The 15067-nt window shown below is 39.0% G+C and overlaps 1 protein-coding gene across 4 annotated transcripts in view; it reads left to right on the forward strand.

Annotated features, from left to right (window-relative positions):
• PAK1 (p21 (RAC1) activated kinase 1) overlaps nt 1-15067 on the forward strand; it is a 160671-nt gene that overhangs the window by 78037 nt on the left and 67567 nt on the right. For 3 of the 4 annotated variants that reach the window (XM_070782772.1, XM_019955101.2, XM_019955100.2), the window contains one exon: nt 5085-5295. In XM_070782772.1, the coding sequence (XP_070638873.1) occupies nt 5106-5295 (190 nt within the window). In that variant the 5' untranslated portion in view covers nt 5085-5105. The remainder of the gene's footprint in view (nt 1-5084; nt 5296-15067) is intronic. The other variant, XM_019955102.2, reaches the window with a different exon arrangement.

Genomic DNA, 15067 nt, shown 5'->3' on the forward strand with positions numbered 1-15067 from the left:
CTGAACTGACTGAAAGTATACTTGCACATAATGGCTACTTGAAAAGTGTTTTCTTTCCCTTTTTTCTACTTCAGCACTGTATCTTCATGCTTTTTATAGCATGCTTGATTGAGCTTCCCAGGTGGTGCAGTGGTAAAGAAACTGCCTGCCAATGCAGGAGATGCAGGTTCCATCCCTGGGATGGGAAGATCCCCTGGAGTAGAAAATGACAACCCACTTAAGTATTCTTGCCTGGGAAATTACATGGACAGCAGAGCCTGGTGGGCTACAGTCCCTGGGGTCATGAAGTCAGACACAATTGAGCATGCATGTATATGTTTTTATATGCTTTTTACAGAAAAACAGACATAAATCACTTCCCCTCCTTGGTTGCCTCTTGACCCATATCTGTCTTGAGACTGCTCAAGGGAAACAACAGTTTGTAGCTCATAGGTATAGAGGCTTCTATTAGAACTATAGCTGGTGAAGAGCAGAGCCAGGACTTAAATTTCATCTGATTTTAACTCCGGTCATTTTTTTACTCTATCACCCTGCCAGTGGCCCTTCTGAAACCTCACAGTGATCCTGCACTTATTATAGAGTCATTCAGTTGGTTAATAATTAATACTTCAGTATAGTTAGTTGCTTATGAATTATTAGGCTCTCTGAGGCTCTGGAGCATTGGTAAAACATGGTCGTTCTGTCTTTCTTTCTGTCTGTCTGTCATCTATGATAGATAAGTGATGCTATCTGAACTCTCATTCTTAATGTTGGCCTTGAGCTTAACTTTATCTTGCAGCTTGTCAGAAGGCATTGCCTTGTCATCTTCCCAAATCTTTGACCTGCAGAGATTGCTAGAAGATTTATGATATATTTGGTCATGATATTCAAGAGTCAAGTGTAATTCTTTTTCCTCTCAGAATTGAAATTTTGGAATTGTTTTCCTATAAACGAAGTTTACCATAGTGTAGGTTATGATTTCTATGCTAGGTTCTGATGTTCTGATTATTAAAATGTTCTGATTATTGTGCAGTATAGATGAACAAAATGACCTGTGAGTGGATCTATGAAGTGTAAAGAGAGTAAAGACTTGTGGAGAAGCCACAGGAAGGGACTGGTTGGAGGGCTTCAGAGAAACTGGAAAGTAGTATAGAAATACTAAGTCCAAGTATGTTCAAAGGGAAGGTTCAAAAAAGCACATACTTGTGTTCTGTAAGTATTGTTGAAAGTACTGGCAATGTTTAGCATTGAGAAAATAGATTTTGGCGGAGACTTGAGAGAGGATTTCAGGTACCTAAATTTCTGTCTGAGTAAGATGCAGTAGGCCTTTCTGAGTGGCCCTGAGATAGGATTTAGGAATAATAGGTGCACGTAGTGTTTATTTGTTCATTTGTTGTTATTTTATTGGTCACTTGTTTGTTCATTTGTTCACCGAGTCTTTACTGGTATTGGGGATTGTGAAGTGACTGAAGTTTGTTCTTGAGTTTATAATCTTGTCTGCCAGGAATGAGAATTGTAGGGAGAGGTGAATGTATAAACAAATAATTGCAATTCAGTGTGAGAAGATAAAAACTTAATATAAATGAAAACTCTCTAAATGAGATAACTGAAGATAGAATAAGCTGACTTGTGAGACTGTAGATTTCTTATCACTGGAGGTTTTCAAGTATGGGCTAGATGACGTGGGCTGAAATGCTGTACAAAGGATTCAAAGGTTGTATTCCAACAATAGATTTTAGGTTTTAATAATTGAGAATACTTTGGAAAGTGGAGATCTACCACCAGGAGTTTTCCAAACACAGTCACTTCACTTCACATCAGTTGCTCAGTTGTGTCTGACTCTTTGCGACCCCGTGAACTGCAGCACACCAGGCCTCCCTGTCCATCACCAACTCCCGGAGTTCACTCAGACTCACGTCCATCGAGTCATTGATGCCATCCAGCCATCTCATCCTCTTGTCACCCCCTTCTCCTCCTGCCCTCAATCTTTCCCAGCATCAGGGTCTTTTCAAATGAGTCAGCTCTTTGCATCAGGTGGCCAAAGTATTGGAGTTTCAGCTTTAGCAAACACAGTGGAAGAACTGAAAAATGAAGAAAAGTGTTATCAGAAAGATTGTAGCCTTTCTTGACATGTTCCTGGGTTGTGATCCTGAAAAAGGAGTGATATTCAATGAAGCTTTTGGCTGAAGGACTTAAGAGGCAAAGAAGGGCCTGCTGAGGGTATCAGGTGGCTGCAGGGAGTGTAATTTTGGAACTGGCAGTCTGCAGTGGGAAGGTATACTTGAGAACTGAGCCGGTAGAAATTCTCTTTGGGGGAGCTGAGGGACTTGTGTTGGGGTTTGGGAGGGAAAATGAAGGCAGATCTGCAAAATAAAACTGGAAGAAATGGATAAAAAGTGGACCACCCAGAGAGTTGCTCTAGATTAACAAGATTATCCTTGCTACTTGATTTCTTTTGTTCAAAAAGAGAAGTAAGGAGCAGTTGGTTTGCCAGAGGTAGGTCAGGATGAATTATATAAATAGATGAAGTTTGATTTGGCCTTAAAAGATGAGTAAAGTTTTCATCAGTCAGAAGAGAGAAGAATCATCGACAAGAAGCATTAGGTGGTGGGAAGTGGGATGGGGCAAGAGGAGGGTAAGAGACTACTTGACAAATTCAAGAGAACAGAGATTTCTGAAGTGTAATTTGACTGTAAGCTGTGTTCAGATATGTTGACTTAGTTTGTGAGGCAGTTCATTATCAGACTGTGAAGGACCTTAAAATTTCATCTGTACTGAACTCCTTAAGGCAAGGTATATATCTCTGTCAAATTTTTGATTAATAAAAATATTTATTGAATCCACCGTGAGTCAGATATTATACTAGACTCTTCTGGATTGCAAAGGTGACAAAATCGTGCCTGACCTCTGGGTATCGTCTGGCTTCTGGTGAAGATAATTATAATAGTAAAAATAAATGTGATAACCTGGAAATATACCCATTGCCTTGGGGGTCCGGAGGAGGGGACCTTCACTTCTTGAAGATGAGAACATTTCAGAAGGGCTTCTTAGAAGAAATAGCAGTTGAAGGATGAGTGAATTTGAGGATAGGAAAGTTGGCATTCTAAGCAGAGGGAACAGCATGTGCAAAGGAATGAAAGTGTGAAAGCTGCAGTATATTTAAAGAAGTTAGAGAAGTTGGGTATGGCTAGAATGTAAGGGGAATTAGAGGGAGTGGTAGTGGTGGGAAATGAAGCTGATGGGTAGAACGGGTTAAATAATGGAAGGGCCTTCAAAAGCAAGCCAAGAAACTTTAGCTTTTATTTTGGAATGTTACTGAAGGGTTTTGAGTAGAGTGTGAGTGTTTTAAGGTCATTGATGACATGTGGAGAAAGGATTGGGGAAAAAATGGATGCGAGGGATCATTTAGCTTTGCATTTATTAGAAAATGTTAAAAAGACTACTGTAGATTTTGTCCATTTGTTGTTGTTCAGTCGCTAAGTTGTGTCTGATCTTTGCGACCCCATGGAGTGCCGCACACGAGGATTCCCTATCCTTCACTGTCTCCTGAGGTTTGCTCAGGTTCATGTCCATCGAGTTGGTCATCTAACCATTTCATCCTTTATTGCCCCTTCTCCTCCTGCCCTTAATGTTTCCCAGCATCAGGGTCTTTGCCAGTGAGTTGGCTCTTCTCATCAGGTGGCCAGAGTATTGGAGATTCAGCTTCTGCATCAGTCCTTCTGATAAATATTCAGGGTTGATTTTCTTCAAGATTGACTGGTTTGATCTCTTTGCAGTCCAAAGGACTCTCAGGAGTCTTCTCCAGTACCCTAATTCATCAATTTTGTCCATAGCATTGAAGTAATTGACTTCTAAAGCAGTGGTATTCAATTCTGGCAGTCACTGGGATCACTCAGTTTTAAAATTATAAAATTTTGGCCTTAATTATGGCCAACCATACTAAATCAGAATTTATGGGGGTCAAACAAATACATTTGTATTTCTGAAAAGTTCTTGGTGATTATTATGCTTTTTTTTTTTTTTGATAATTAGAAACTAGTTTTTAAAGCACTGTTGTATTTGACTCTAAGGAGCATACATTCTAAATAGTCATAGTTAAAGATATAATTTCCATTGTAGTATGGAAGAATAATGAAAAACTTTATTAACTCTGGATATATTTATATCTATTGTCAAGCCTATTTAAGGTAATAATATCTATCTTCATTAAAACTATTGATTCCATGTGATGGGGATTTTTCCCACTTTCTTGTAGATTTTATTCCTTCTATTTCTCAGAAGCATTAGAAATTGCTTATAAATTCAGTGCTGTACAGTATAAAATGGTTATGCGTTGATCATCGTACATTTAGAACAAAGTCCAATTTTACTGGAAGGAGATCCTAGAGAAATGATGATAAAGGTCATGGGTCAGCAAACTTTTCCTGTAAAGGACCATATAGCACATATTTTAGATTTGTGAACAACCTAAATATTTTAGGTCTGTTACAGCTACTCAGCTTTGCCATTGGAACATGAAAGAAGCCATAGAAAATATGTAAATGAATGGATGTGACAGTGTTTCAGTAAAACCATTTACAAAGCCAGCAGTATTACTGACCTTTGATATAGTGATGCGGTTCCTACCAGAGAAGGAATGATTTTTCTAAGGCAACAAAATTAAGACTTGGCAGAGAACTCACTATGTGGAATGCTGTTGGCATTTTTATTTAATCTTCATGTGATGTATAAATGGAAACCAAGTGATTAAGGAATTTCTCTAAAGCCTGTCCGTAGCACATGGATTCATACTCAGTTTAGCTAGGCCAAATTTCTGCCTTTTAAACCACATCATTGTGGTTTTTTGTACTTTCGAATGCCTTAGAATAGGAGAATGAAGAGAAAAGCAAGAACCTTGTGAATTTTCAGCAGTGCTTAGGACTGAGTAGGTATTCCATCTTTGAGTATGGTGAACTAAATAAGACAGCAGTAGTCATGGAATGTAGTAGAAGGGCTTGAGGTGAGTCCTGGAGGAAGGGTTGTAAAATTTGGATTTTTCTAAAATTTCCAAAATGTATTTCCTTTTGCTCAAAAATAAAGAGGTATGTTCTTCTTTCTGATTCCAGTAGCTGCTGCTGGTGGTGACGATGTCAAATAACGGCCTAGACATTCAAGACAAACCTCCAGCCCCTCCGATGAGAAATACCAGCACTATGATTGGAGCTGGCAGCAAAGACGCTGGAACCCTAAACCACGGTTCCAAACCTCTGCCACCAAACCCAGAGGAAAAGAAAAAAAAGGACCGATTTTACCGAGCCATCTTACCTGGAGATAAAAGTATAGTATTTCATTTCTTTCTCATCATTTGTATACTTAATTTTTTTTTTTTTCGGTAACCTGAATAAAATATTTGTTGCTTCTTTCACTTAATGTTCTTTTAACCCCCTCTTTTCTCATTAAATAGTTTCTTTGTCTTTTTTCCTGACATGACTGAAGTCAAATAGAAAATAGACCCATTTTTATCCTCTATTAATTATATCTGAGCAAAATTTGAGGAAAATAATTATGCTGTTGCTAGATCTTAGTCAATCTGAATTTACTTATTTTTTAAGTTCATAACTGTTTATGACCTCACAAAATATAAGAAATATTGAAATGTCTTCATTTGGAAATTTTTTCTCCCCAAACTGGTTTCATTTGGAAGGTCTTCTTTCCAGATTTTTTGATTGCCTCTTCTTTAGTCATATGTCCTAGATTTAAACCCAGATTTAAGCATTAAACATCAGTAAGAATGACAAGTAATAGCTGAGGTAAAAAAAGTAGGCCTTAGCATGACTTCACTAAGAAGAAGTAATGCTAGGGAATTCTCTGATTCCCTGGCAGTCCAGTGGTTAAGGCTTGACACTTGCAGTCAAGGCCTGACACTTTCATTGGAGGCCTGGGTTCAATCCCAGGTAGGGGCACTAAGTTCCCACAAACCATGTAGTGCAGCCAGGGCTCATTTCCTCTTTATGAATAAAGCTTTTAGAATAATCAGTACTTTAACAGTGTATCTAATGAAGTCACTGATACCCTATGAATAAGATAGTGAAATAGAGGGTTGGATGTCCACATGAATAAATGACTTTGGTTTGACCACCCAAATATGTAAGTGGCTGTTGAAATGAAGTACAGTTCTCAGCCACGTTTGTAGGGCTTTGTTTTTATGGCATGCTGAAAAAATTGCCGTTTTGTCTGCAAATAGTTATCATGAGCTTCTCACTTAGGAAGCCCTGGTTCAGATCCTGGATTCATCACTTAATAGCTCTCTAACCTTAAGTATGTCAGTTAACTCCTTTGACTTTTAGTTTCCTGTGTCTAGGAAAGGTTGGGATTTAACATTTTTGTGCTTCATCAAGAAAGTGAAAAGATAACCCACAGAGTGGGAGAAAAACTCCCAAATCATATATCTGATAAGGAACTTATATAAAAAAAAATAAGGAGTTACCCATATGACCTAGAAATGAAAAATTATGTCAACACAATAACTTGTACATGAATATTTATAGCAGCATTATTAATAATAGCCAAAAAGCAGGAGCAGCTCAAATATTCATTGAGGATGAATGGGTAAATAAAATGTTATATATCTATCTATACAAAGAAATAATATTTGGTAACAAAGAAATGAAGCCCCGATCCATACTACAAGATGGGTGAACGTTGAAAACTGGTGAAAGAAACCAGTCCCAAAGGACCACATATTATATAATTCTGTTTATATGAATTATTCAGGCAAACTCATAGATAAAAAGTAAAAGAGTGTTGTCTAGGGTTGTAGGAGTCGGTGAATGGGATTAGGGAGTGATGGCTAAGAGGTGTGGAGTTTCTGTTTTTACTTTTTATTGGTGTATAGTTGCTTTACAGTGTTGTGTTAGTTTCTATTGTACACAAAGTGAATCAGCTAAAGATACACATATATCCCCTCTTTTTTGGTTTCCTTCCCATATAGGCCACCACAGAGCAGTGAGTAGAGTTCTCTGTGCCATACAGTAGTTTCTCAGGGGTTTCCTTTTGGGTGAAGAGAATGTTCTAAAATTGATTGTGGGGATGGTTCTCCAGGTCTGTGAACATATTGACCCATTGAATTTTATACTCTGAGTGAATTTTATAGTATGTGGATTTTATCTCAGTAAAACTCTGTTTAAAAAAAAACAACAGCTGATGGAGCCATTTAGACATCATTGGGAACTGAGGGGATGACCTTATGTATTGAATGGGGAGGTAGATATCTAGATATTGTTATAGTCTTGGTTCTCTCATAGATTGGCTGCCTGGTTTAGGTCAGGTATTATCTGTGAACTTAGTGCCTTCATCTAAAATATTACAGCCACACAGATATAGGGACCACACTATGATACCAGTAGGGAGAAGGAAGAGGGTTGTTATGGAACAACACATATGAAATCATGTGTGTGAAACCTTTGAAAATCATAAAGTGCTATAGAATTTAAAGAATCTTTCATTCAATAAAAAGTAATAAAAAAATAAAAAATTCATCAAACAAGTTGAAATACAGTCTCTTACAGTTTTGAAATCCTATAATTATATAAATGAGATATAAATGTGAAGTTGGATCAGGTTGTATATTATGGGAAACAAAACTAGGCCATTGTGAAGTATTTTGATCAGCAATAAAGCTGTAGATGCAGAGGTTCTTCTAGAAATCCTCGTTGAGTAACCCTAGGCCAAATCTGGTCTGAAAATAAAACTCATAGCTCAAGATCAAAGTATAGAAGTTTTCTATAAGTTCAAAGCATAGAGGTAGAAAGCATATCGTTATGAGAAGTTCTTGTGAAATGATCTAGTGGCCTCTTTTTCACTCCCTAATTTTGGATTTTCTATACATACCCTAAACACATAGGTTTTACTCCTTTGCATTAATACTTTGCTGTGCTGTGCTGAGTCACTCAGTCATGTTCAACTCTTTGTGACCCTTTGGACTGTCGCCCACCAGGCTCCTCTGTCCATGGAGATTCTCCAGGCCAGAATACTGGAGTGGGTTGTCATGCCCTCCTCCAAGGGATCTTCCCAACCCAGGGATCAAACCCAGGTCCCCTGCATTGCAGGCAGATTCTTTACCGTCTGAGCCACTGGGAAGCCCTATTAGACGGCTGTAATTAATGCATACATCAAAATGAAATAAATGAGTTTTTCCCCTTTGTTTGGAAATTTTATTCAGCTTGATTTCATTCAACCAATAGGCATTTGTTGACCTGCAGCTTTGTGCTTAACAATCCTAGAAGGATACATAGCAGTGTTGGCAGTCTTTGAAGTAGTATGCTCTCCATAAATTATTTGAAACTTTATACCTGCTACACAGAGTAATGAGCTAGAATTGAACTTAGAGAACCTGAATTGAGTCCTACCTCTAACATTTATTAAATCTGTGATTTGTTTTTTTTTTTTTTTTTGTCCTTTTACCTGTTTATTTTAATCCCTGTATCCTTAACTGTAAGGTGGGAATAATTATAATTCCCAGTCATCCCATATTATGAGTAGGCTATTGTCATTTCATGTAGTGGATGTAAAAGCATTTTTTAAACTAAAACACTACCGAAATACGAATATTTTTTTAAAGGGAAACCTCATTTCCTGTTTGATTTGGTATCTATAACAACTCATTTTCGATTGGAGAGGCTAAAGCTTAGAGAAAAGTAAATTGATCAAGGTCTTAACAGCTGGAAGGTGGAAGGAATGAGTGTGAAACTAAATCTTTGTTAAGTATCTGCCACATCACAGAATACTATCTGTTAATTGTTCCCAACCCAGATTGCACGTCTGACTCATTCATGGTTCTTTTTTGAAATACAGATGCATGGGTCCTACTAATACTTTTGGAGCCAGAATTTCCATAGAGGAGCCTGGCAGGCTATAGTCCATAGGGTTGCAAAAAGTCGGAGACAACTGAAGTGACTGAGCAGGCACACAGTCTTGGGGTCTAAGGGGATTTGGAGAAGAGAAAGAAGAGTTCTGTGTGGGCTGCATTAGTGGTTGAGACTTGAGCTAGCAATGGGTAGAATGTCTATACTCATTACCTAATGCTGACCTCCACCATGGGTTTAATGTGTGCCTGGAGGGATGCATAAATGATTGTGAGAAGCTGTAATTGAGGGCCTGTGATAGGTGGCGCTGAGTTGCAGAATTCCATGTGGGAAAGTCTGGTTCCTGTGGTTAGGATCTGGATGGAGCCTTTGGTTTATTCTAAGAAGTTCTTCAGCATTTAGTTTGGAATTTTTTTCTGGCTGCATTTTCACAACCAAAGTGGAATTCTCCAAGCTTGGGAAGAGTTTAGCTAAGTTAATTTTAAAACTGGACTACATCAGTGTTTATCTCTCCAAGTTTGGAGTGTTTTACTGCCTTGAGCTCAGATTAGCTCAGCTGAACCCATGAGAGGGGCTTCTTAAAAATAAATCTTAAAAAAAAAAGTCAATGATTTGTGCTGGAACTTGGATAGCTGTATTGCAACTTGGGATTTTGCAATGTCAGCCTTATTTCCCATGCTATCAGGAAGTCAAATGGAATTAGCCAAAGATAGGGTTAATATTAATATTAGGATGGATGGGGTTGCAGACTTCTTTTTGCACTTTATTTCTGTAAGTCTGTGATATCTGGTTTCATGAAATCAGGTGATTTGTTCTTTTTCCTCAGTCATAATTTCTCTGTCTTAATGAGTGGGTGGGTAAACCCTACTCTGACACTTTCCTTTATTAATAATAATTTATGTTTATAAAGCTCTTTAGCTTTTTAAAGCACATGCATTCTCTTTATCTTAGTTGATCCTTAAAATAATAATAGTAATAAATGTAGAAATAACAAATAGTACTAACACAATAGTAATAAGCATCACATTTGTTGTTATTCAGTCGCTCAGTTGTGTCTGACTCTTTGCAATCCCATGGATTACAGCACACCAGGCTCCACTGTCCTCCATTGTCTTCCAGAGTTTGCTCAGATTCATGTCCATTGAGTTGGTGATGCTATCTAACATCTCATCTTCTGCTGCCCTCTTCTCCTTTTGCCTTTTCAATCTTTTCCATCATTGGGGTCTTTTCCAGTGAGTCAGCTCTTTGCATCAGGTGGCCAAAGTATTGGAGCTTCAGCTTCAGTATCAGTCCATTCAATGAATATTTGGGGTTGATTTCCTATAGGATTGATTGGTTTGATCTCCTTGCTGTCCAGGGGACTCTCAAGAGTCTTTTCCAGCACCACAATTTTAGACCATCAGTTCTTTGGCTCACTTATTATATTAGGAGCTTTGATGGTTGTGAAATATACCAGTTTTTCATGGAGATAAATATTTCACTTCGTAGACAGCAAACTGAGGTAACTCAGTTTAAATAACTTAACCAAGGTGGCTCGATGGATGTGAGTCTGGGTGAACTCCGGGAGTTGGTGATGGACAGGGAGGCCTAGTGTGCTGTGATTCATGGGGTCGCAAAGAGTCAGACACGACTGAGCGACTGAACTGAACTGAACTGAACTGAAGGTCTACTTAGGAGTGGCTGATGTGTAATTGTAGCTCTTCTCTATGATTCCAGGGACCTTTCCACTCTACAGCTGTGATACTTTTGTGCTCAGAGAGTCAAGGACTTGCCCAAGGTCATATGATACATAGTTGCATGGAGTTTGGCATTTGAAATATTGTCTCGATTTCTGGACTGGCTCTTTAATTTTTCTAAGTCCTCAGACACCAATGTACTATTTGAAGGCTCCCATCCTATAGATGTTCAGACTAATGCCTTTGGTAGAACTGATTTGGTTAGTTCTTTTAACTCATTTTAAAACAAATTTGCGTTTAATGACATCCATTCATATTCACTTAGTCTGCAATATAGGGAAGACACAGTGCTTGTAGAAGAAGCTATGTTGGAGTTCAGGCCCTTGAGGTTATTACCATTGACCATACCTGACTTTGTGACCTTTGGCTCTACCTTTCTTCATCTCAATTATCTAACCTGTGAAAGTGAAATCGCTCAGTCGTGTCCGACTCTTTGCGACCCCATGGACTGTAGCCTACCAGGCTCCTCCGTCCATGGAATTTTCCAGGCAAGAGTACTGGAGTGGGTTGCCTTTTCCTTCTCCAGGGGATCTTCCTGACCCAGGGATCAAACCCGGGTCTTCTGCATTGCAGGTAGGCACTTTATCATCTGAGCCACGTGGGAAATCAACCTGTAGTATGGGTACATAATAATATTTACCTATTAGAGTTGTTGAATGGATTATTATTATTTTTAAAATATTTATTTATTTATTTGTCTTCATTGGCTCTTAGCTGTGGCATGTAGGATCTAGTTCCCTGACCAGGCATGGGACCCGGGGGCCTCTGCATTGGGAGCAGAAAGTCTTAGCCACTGGACCACCAGGGAAGTCCCTGATTGGGTTATTAATACTAAAGATTCAAACTGAAGCTTTATTAACAGTTGGTAGTAATTTTGTGGCTATTATTGCTTGCTGTCATGGTTTTCTTTTGAAATCTGTGATTAACACCTTAAAGTTGTTTGAGATGTACAAAATAACAACTCTTATGAAGTTCCTCCAAGAATGAAGAGTGGTCCTGGGAAAACACCTTTCTCTTCTTGTATGTAGGCTGTATTTCCAGTTGGTTTAGACAGGGCTCTTGGAGGGGGCCACATTAAAAAATTTTGTGCCCTAGGACTAAGCAGACCCAAGGAAAGGTTTCCCAAGAAGTTCTCAAGAGTTCTCTGTAATGTCAGAAGCAGAACTCTAAGCTCTGGACATGGGCCTAGATCTCTGGAACAAGTACTCAATATTTGAAGCTGAGGCCAAAATGATAAGCCTCTTGAAACTACTAATCTCAGATATTCTTTATATGTTCAAGTGTTAAGTGATTTCATTTCCCAGGGGTTCTTTTCTATAGACTGTTCATCCTGTGAACCACTCTCTTTGTTTCTATTACCAAGGTTCCTTTTGAAATTCTGTGCCTGTGATGGGTATATTATATGGCATATTAATAACATATCATAGAAATAACATATAAAAATATTATATCTGGAAAACAAAAATCTAAGTAAAACATAAAAATAATGTAAAAGTGTTCTTCCCTACAATCTTTTGACTGACTAGATCAGGAGAAATTTAGGAACAGAAAGCAATTCTAAAGCCTTGCAACATGCCCAGTGCATTCTAGCTATGAGTAAGACAGATGGACTTATGTCATAAATGAATGCTTAATTTGGGCCATAGCAAGCCCTTCCCTTTCACAAAGCATCTGCTTCTGGAAGGAAAATTGCCAAATGTAAAAATAGCTTAAACCCTAGCAGTTGGAATGTAGGCAAATGGTTCTCATTAAGATACTAAGGGAAGAACCTTTGGAATCAGACCTGGGTTCAAATTCATCTCTTACTAGCTGTATAAGTTTGAGCAAATTATTTAACTGCTTTTAAGTTTCCTCATCTGTAAAATGACAGTGGTAATAATATACCCCATAGGATTATGACAATTAAGGAAAATATTCTAGTATCTTATATGTGTTAACTCTTATTTAATGTTATTTCTCCTCTTCATAACAGGAAGTTTTCTTGATGCAGCTTGAAATTGTTTAGAGGGGGTAAAGTAGTAGAAAAGGGCCTTGGCTCTGAAGCCACATTTTTAAAAATTTAAATTACTTCCATAACTGTAGAGAAGTCCATATTTCAGTTTCATAGTCTCCAAGTAAAAATTGATTCTCAGGATTGTGGTGATTATATGAGATGATATATATGAAGTACCTATTAAAACTGTGGGATGCTGTGTCAGGAAGAGATGTAGTTACAGGGCTTTGAGAGTGCTGATCTTTCTGTTTTCATAGACATTTGGAATGTAGGAGCTCAAAGGGCACTTAAGATCATCTAGTTCATTTCCCACATTTTTCAGATGAGAAAGCTGACAACCTGGACTATGTGGTGTAGTAGAGGCAAAACTGGCCTTGATTTTTTAGACCTTTTTGTCCTCTCCTTCCCTAGCTCCCACCTAGGCCAAAAACTGCCTTTCTTTAGGGTTGTGTTGGGTCTGTTGAAGGCATTAGGACTTCAGAATATCTTTTGGCCAGTGTGTTGAGCTACCACAGAACAGGATTTTAAAACAGGATTGTGTACTTCAGGTCAGAGCTGGTAAAAATGAAACATATAATCCTGCCCTGGAGAGAATTTGCATGTCTTAGGCAGATTCCTTAGATTCCTTGCCAGGTTGAGTTAGGTGTCTGATCATTTGTTCCTTTCTTCACTCAGTGTCTGAGCACCTATTTTATACCTGGATTTTGCTAGCTGTTGGGGTTCGTGATAAGCTGGACATGATCCCTGCACTTAGAACTGAGTCTGCTTAGAAAAGTAAACTCTGAAAGTAGGCAATAACTATCATGGATGTGGGAACAGAGGGGAAGGTGAACACCCCAGTGCAGAGATGAGAGAAGACTTCACAGAAGAGATGACCTTTAAGCTGAGACCTGACAAGGATAAAGGAAAGGGTTTGTGTGGTGGCATGGCAAGAGAAGGGAAAGGAAAAGACAGGATTTACAGGCAAAGGGAGTAACTAGAGACAAAGTCAAGAGGTGTGGAAGAGCACATTATGTGCTAATGGTGGACCATTACCACTGGTTCAGTGTATTTGGTGAAGACTGTATTTTCATAAGTACAAGTATGCCTTGGAGATGCTGTGGGTTTAGTTCTGACTACCTCAATAGAGTGAGCATCACAGTAAAAGGAGTCACATGAATTTTTCTGATTTCCAGTTCAGTTCAGTCGCTCAGTTGTGTCCGACTCTTTGCGACCCCATGAATCGCAGCACGCCAGGCCTCCCTGTCCATCACCAACTCCCAGAGTTCACCCAGACTCACGTCCATCGAGTCAGTGACGCCATCCAGCCATCTCATCCTCTGTCGTCCCCTTCTCCTCCTGCCCCCAATCCCTCCCAGCATCAGAGTCTTTTCCAATGAGTCAACTCTTCGCATGAGGTGGCCAAAGTACTGGAGTTTCAGCTTTAGCATCATTCCTTCCAAAGAAATCCCAGAGCTGATCTCCTTCAGAATGGACTGGTTGGATCTCCTTGCAGTCCAAGGGACTCTCAAGAGTCTTCTCCAACACCACAGTTCAAAAGCATCAAATCTTCAGCGCTCAGCCTTCTTCACAGTCCAACTCTCACATCCATACATGACCACAGGAAAAACCATAGCCTTGACTAGACGGACCTTTGTTGGCAAAGTAATGTCTCTGCTTTTGAATATGCTATCTAGGTTGGTCATAACTTTCTTCCAAGGAGTAAGCGTCTTTTAATTTCATGGCTGCAGTCACCATCTGCAGTGATTTTGGAGCCCAGAAAAATAAAGTCTGACACTGTTTCCATTGTTTCCCCATCTATTTCCCATGAAGTGATGAGACTGGATGCCATGATCTTCGTTTTCTGAATGTTGAGCTTTAAGCCAACTTTTTCACTCTCCTCTTTCACTTTCATCAAGAGGCTTTTGAGTTCCTCTTCACTTTCTGCCATAAGGGTGCTGTCATCTGCATATCTGAGGTTATTGAGATTTCTCCTGGCAATCTTGATTCCAGCTTGTGTTTCTTCCAGTCCAGCGTTTCTCATGATGTACTCTGCATATAAGTTTAAACAGGGTGACAAAATACAGCCTTTACGTACTCCTTTTCCTATTTGGAACCAGTCTGTTGTTCCATGTCCAGTTCGAACTGTTGCTTCCTGACCTGCATACAGATTTCTCAAGAGGCAGGTCAGGTGGTCTGGTATTCCCATCTCTTTCAGAATTTTCCACAGTTTATTGTGATCCACACAGTCAAGGGCTTTGGCATACTCAATAAAGCAGAAATAGATGTTTTTCTGGAACTCTCTTGCTTTTTCCATGATCCAGCAGATATTGGCAATTTGATCTCTGGTTCCTCTGCCTTTTCTAAAACGAGCTTGAACATCTGGAAGTTCACGGTTCACATATTGCTGAAGCCTGGCTTGGAGAAGTTTGAACATTACTTTACTAGCATGTGAGATGAGTGCAATTGTGTGGTAGTTTGAGCATTCTTTGGCATTACCTTTCTTTGGGATTGGAATGAAAACTGACCTTTTGCAG

Source organism: Bos indicus, chromosome 29 (assembly GCF_029378745.1).
Source record: "Bos indicus isolate NIAB-ARS_2022 breed Sahiwal x Tharparkar chromosome 29, NIAB-ARS_B.indTharparkar_mat_pri_1.0, whole genome shotgun sequence".
NCBI lineage: Eukaryota > Metazoa > Chordata > Mammalia > Artiodactyla > Bovidae > Bos > Bos indicus.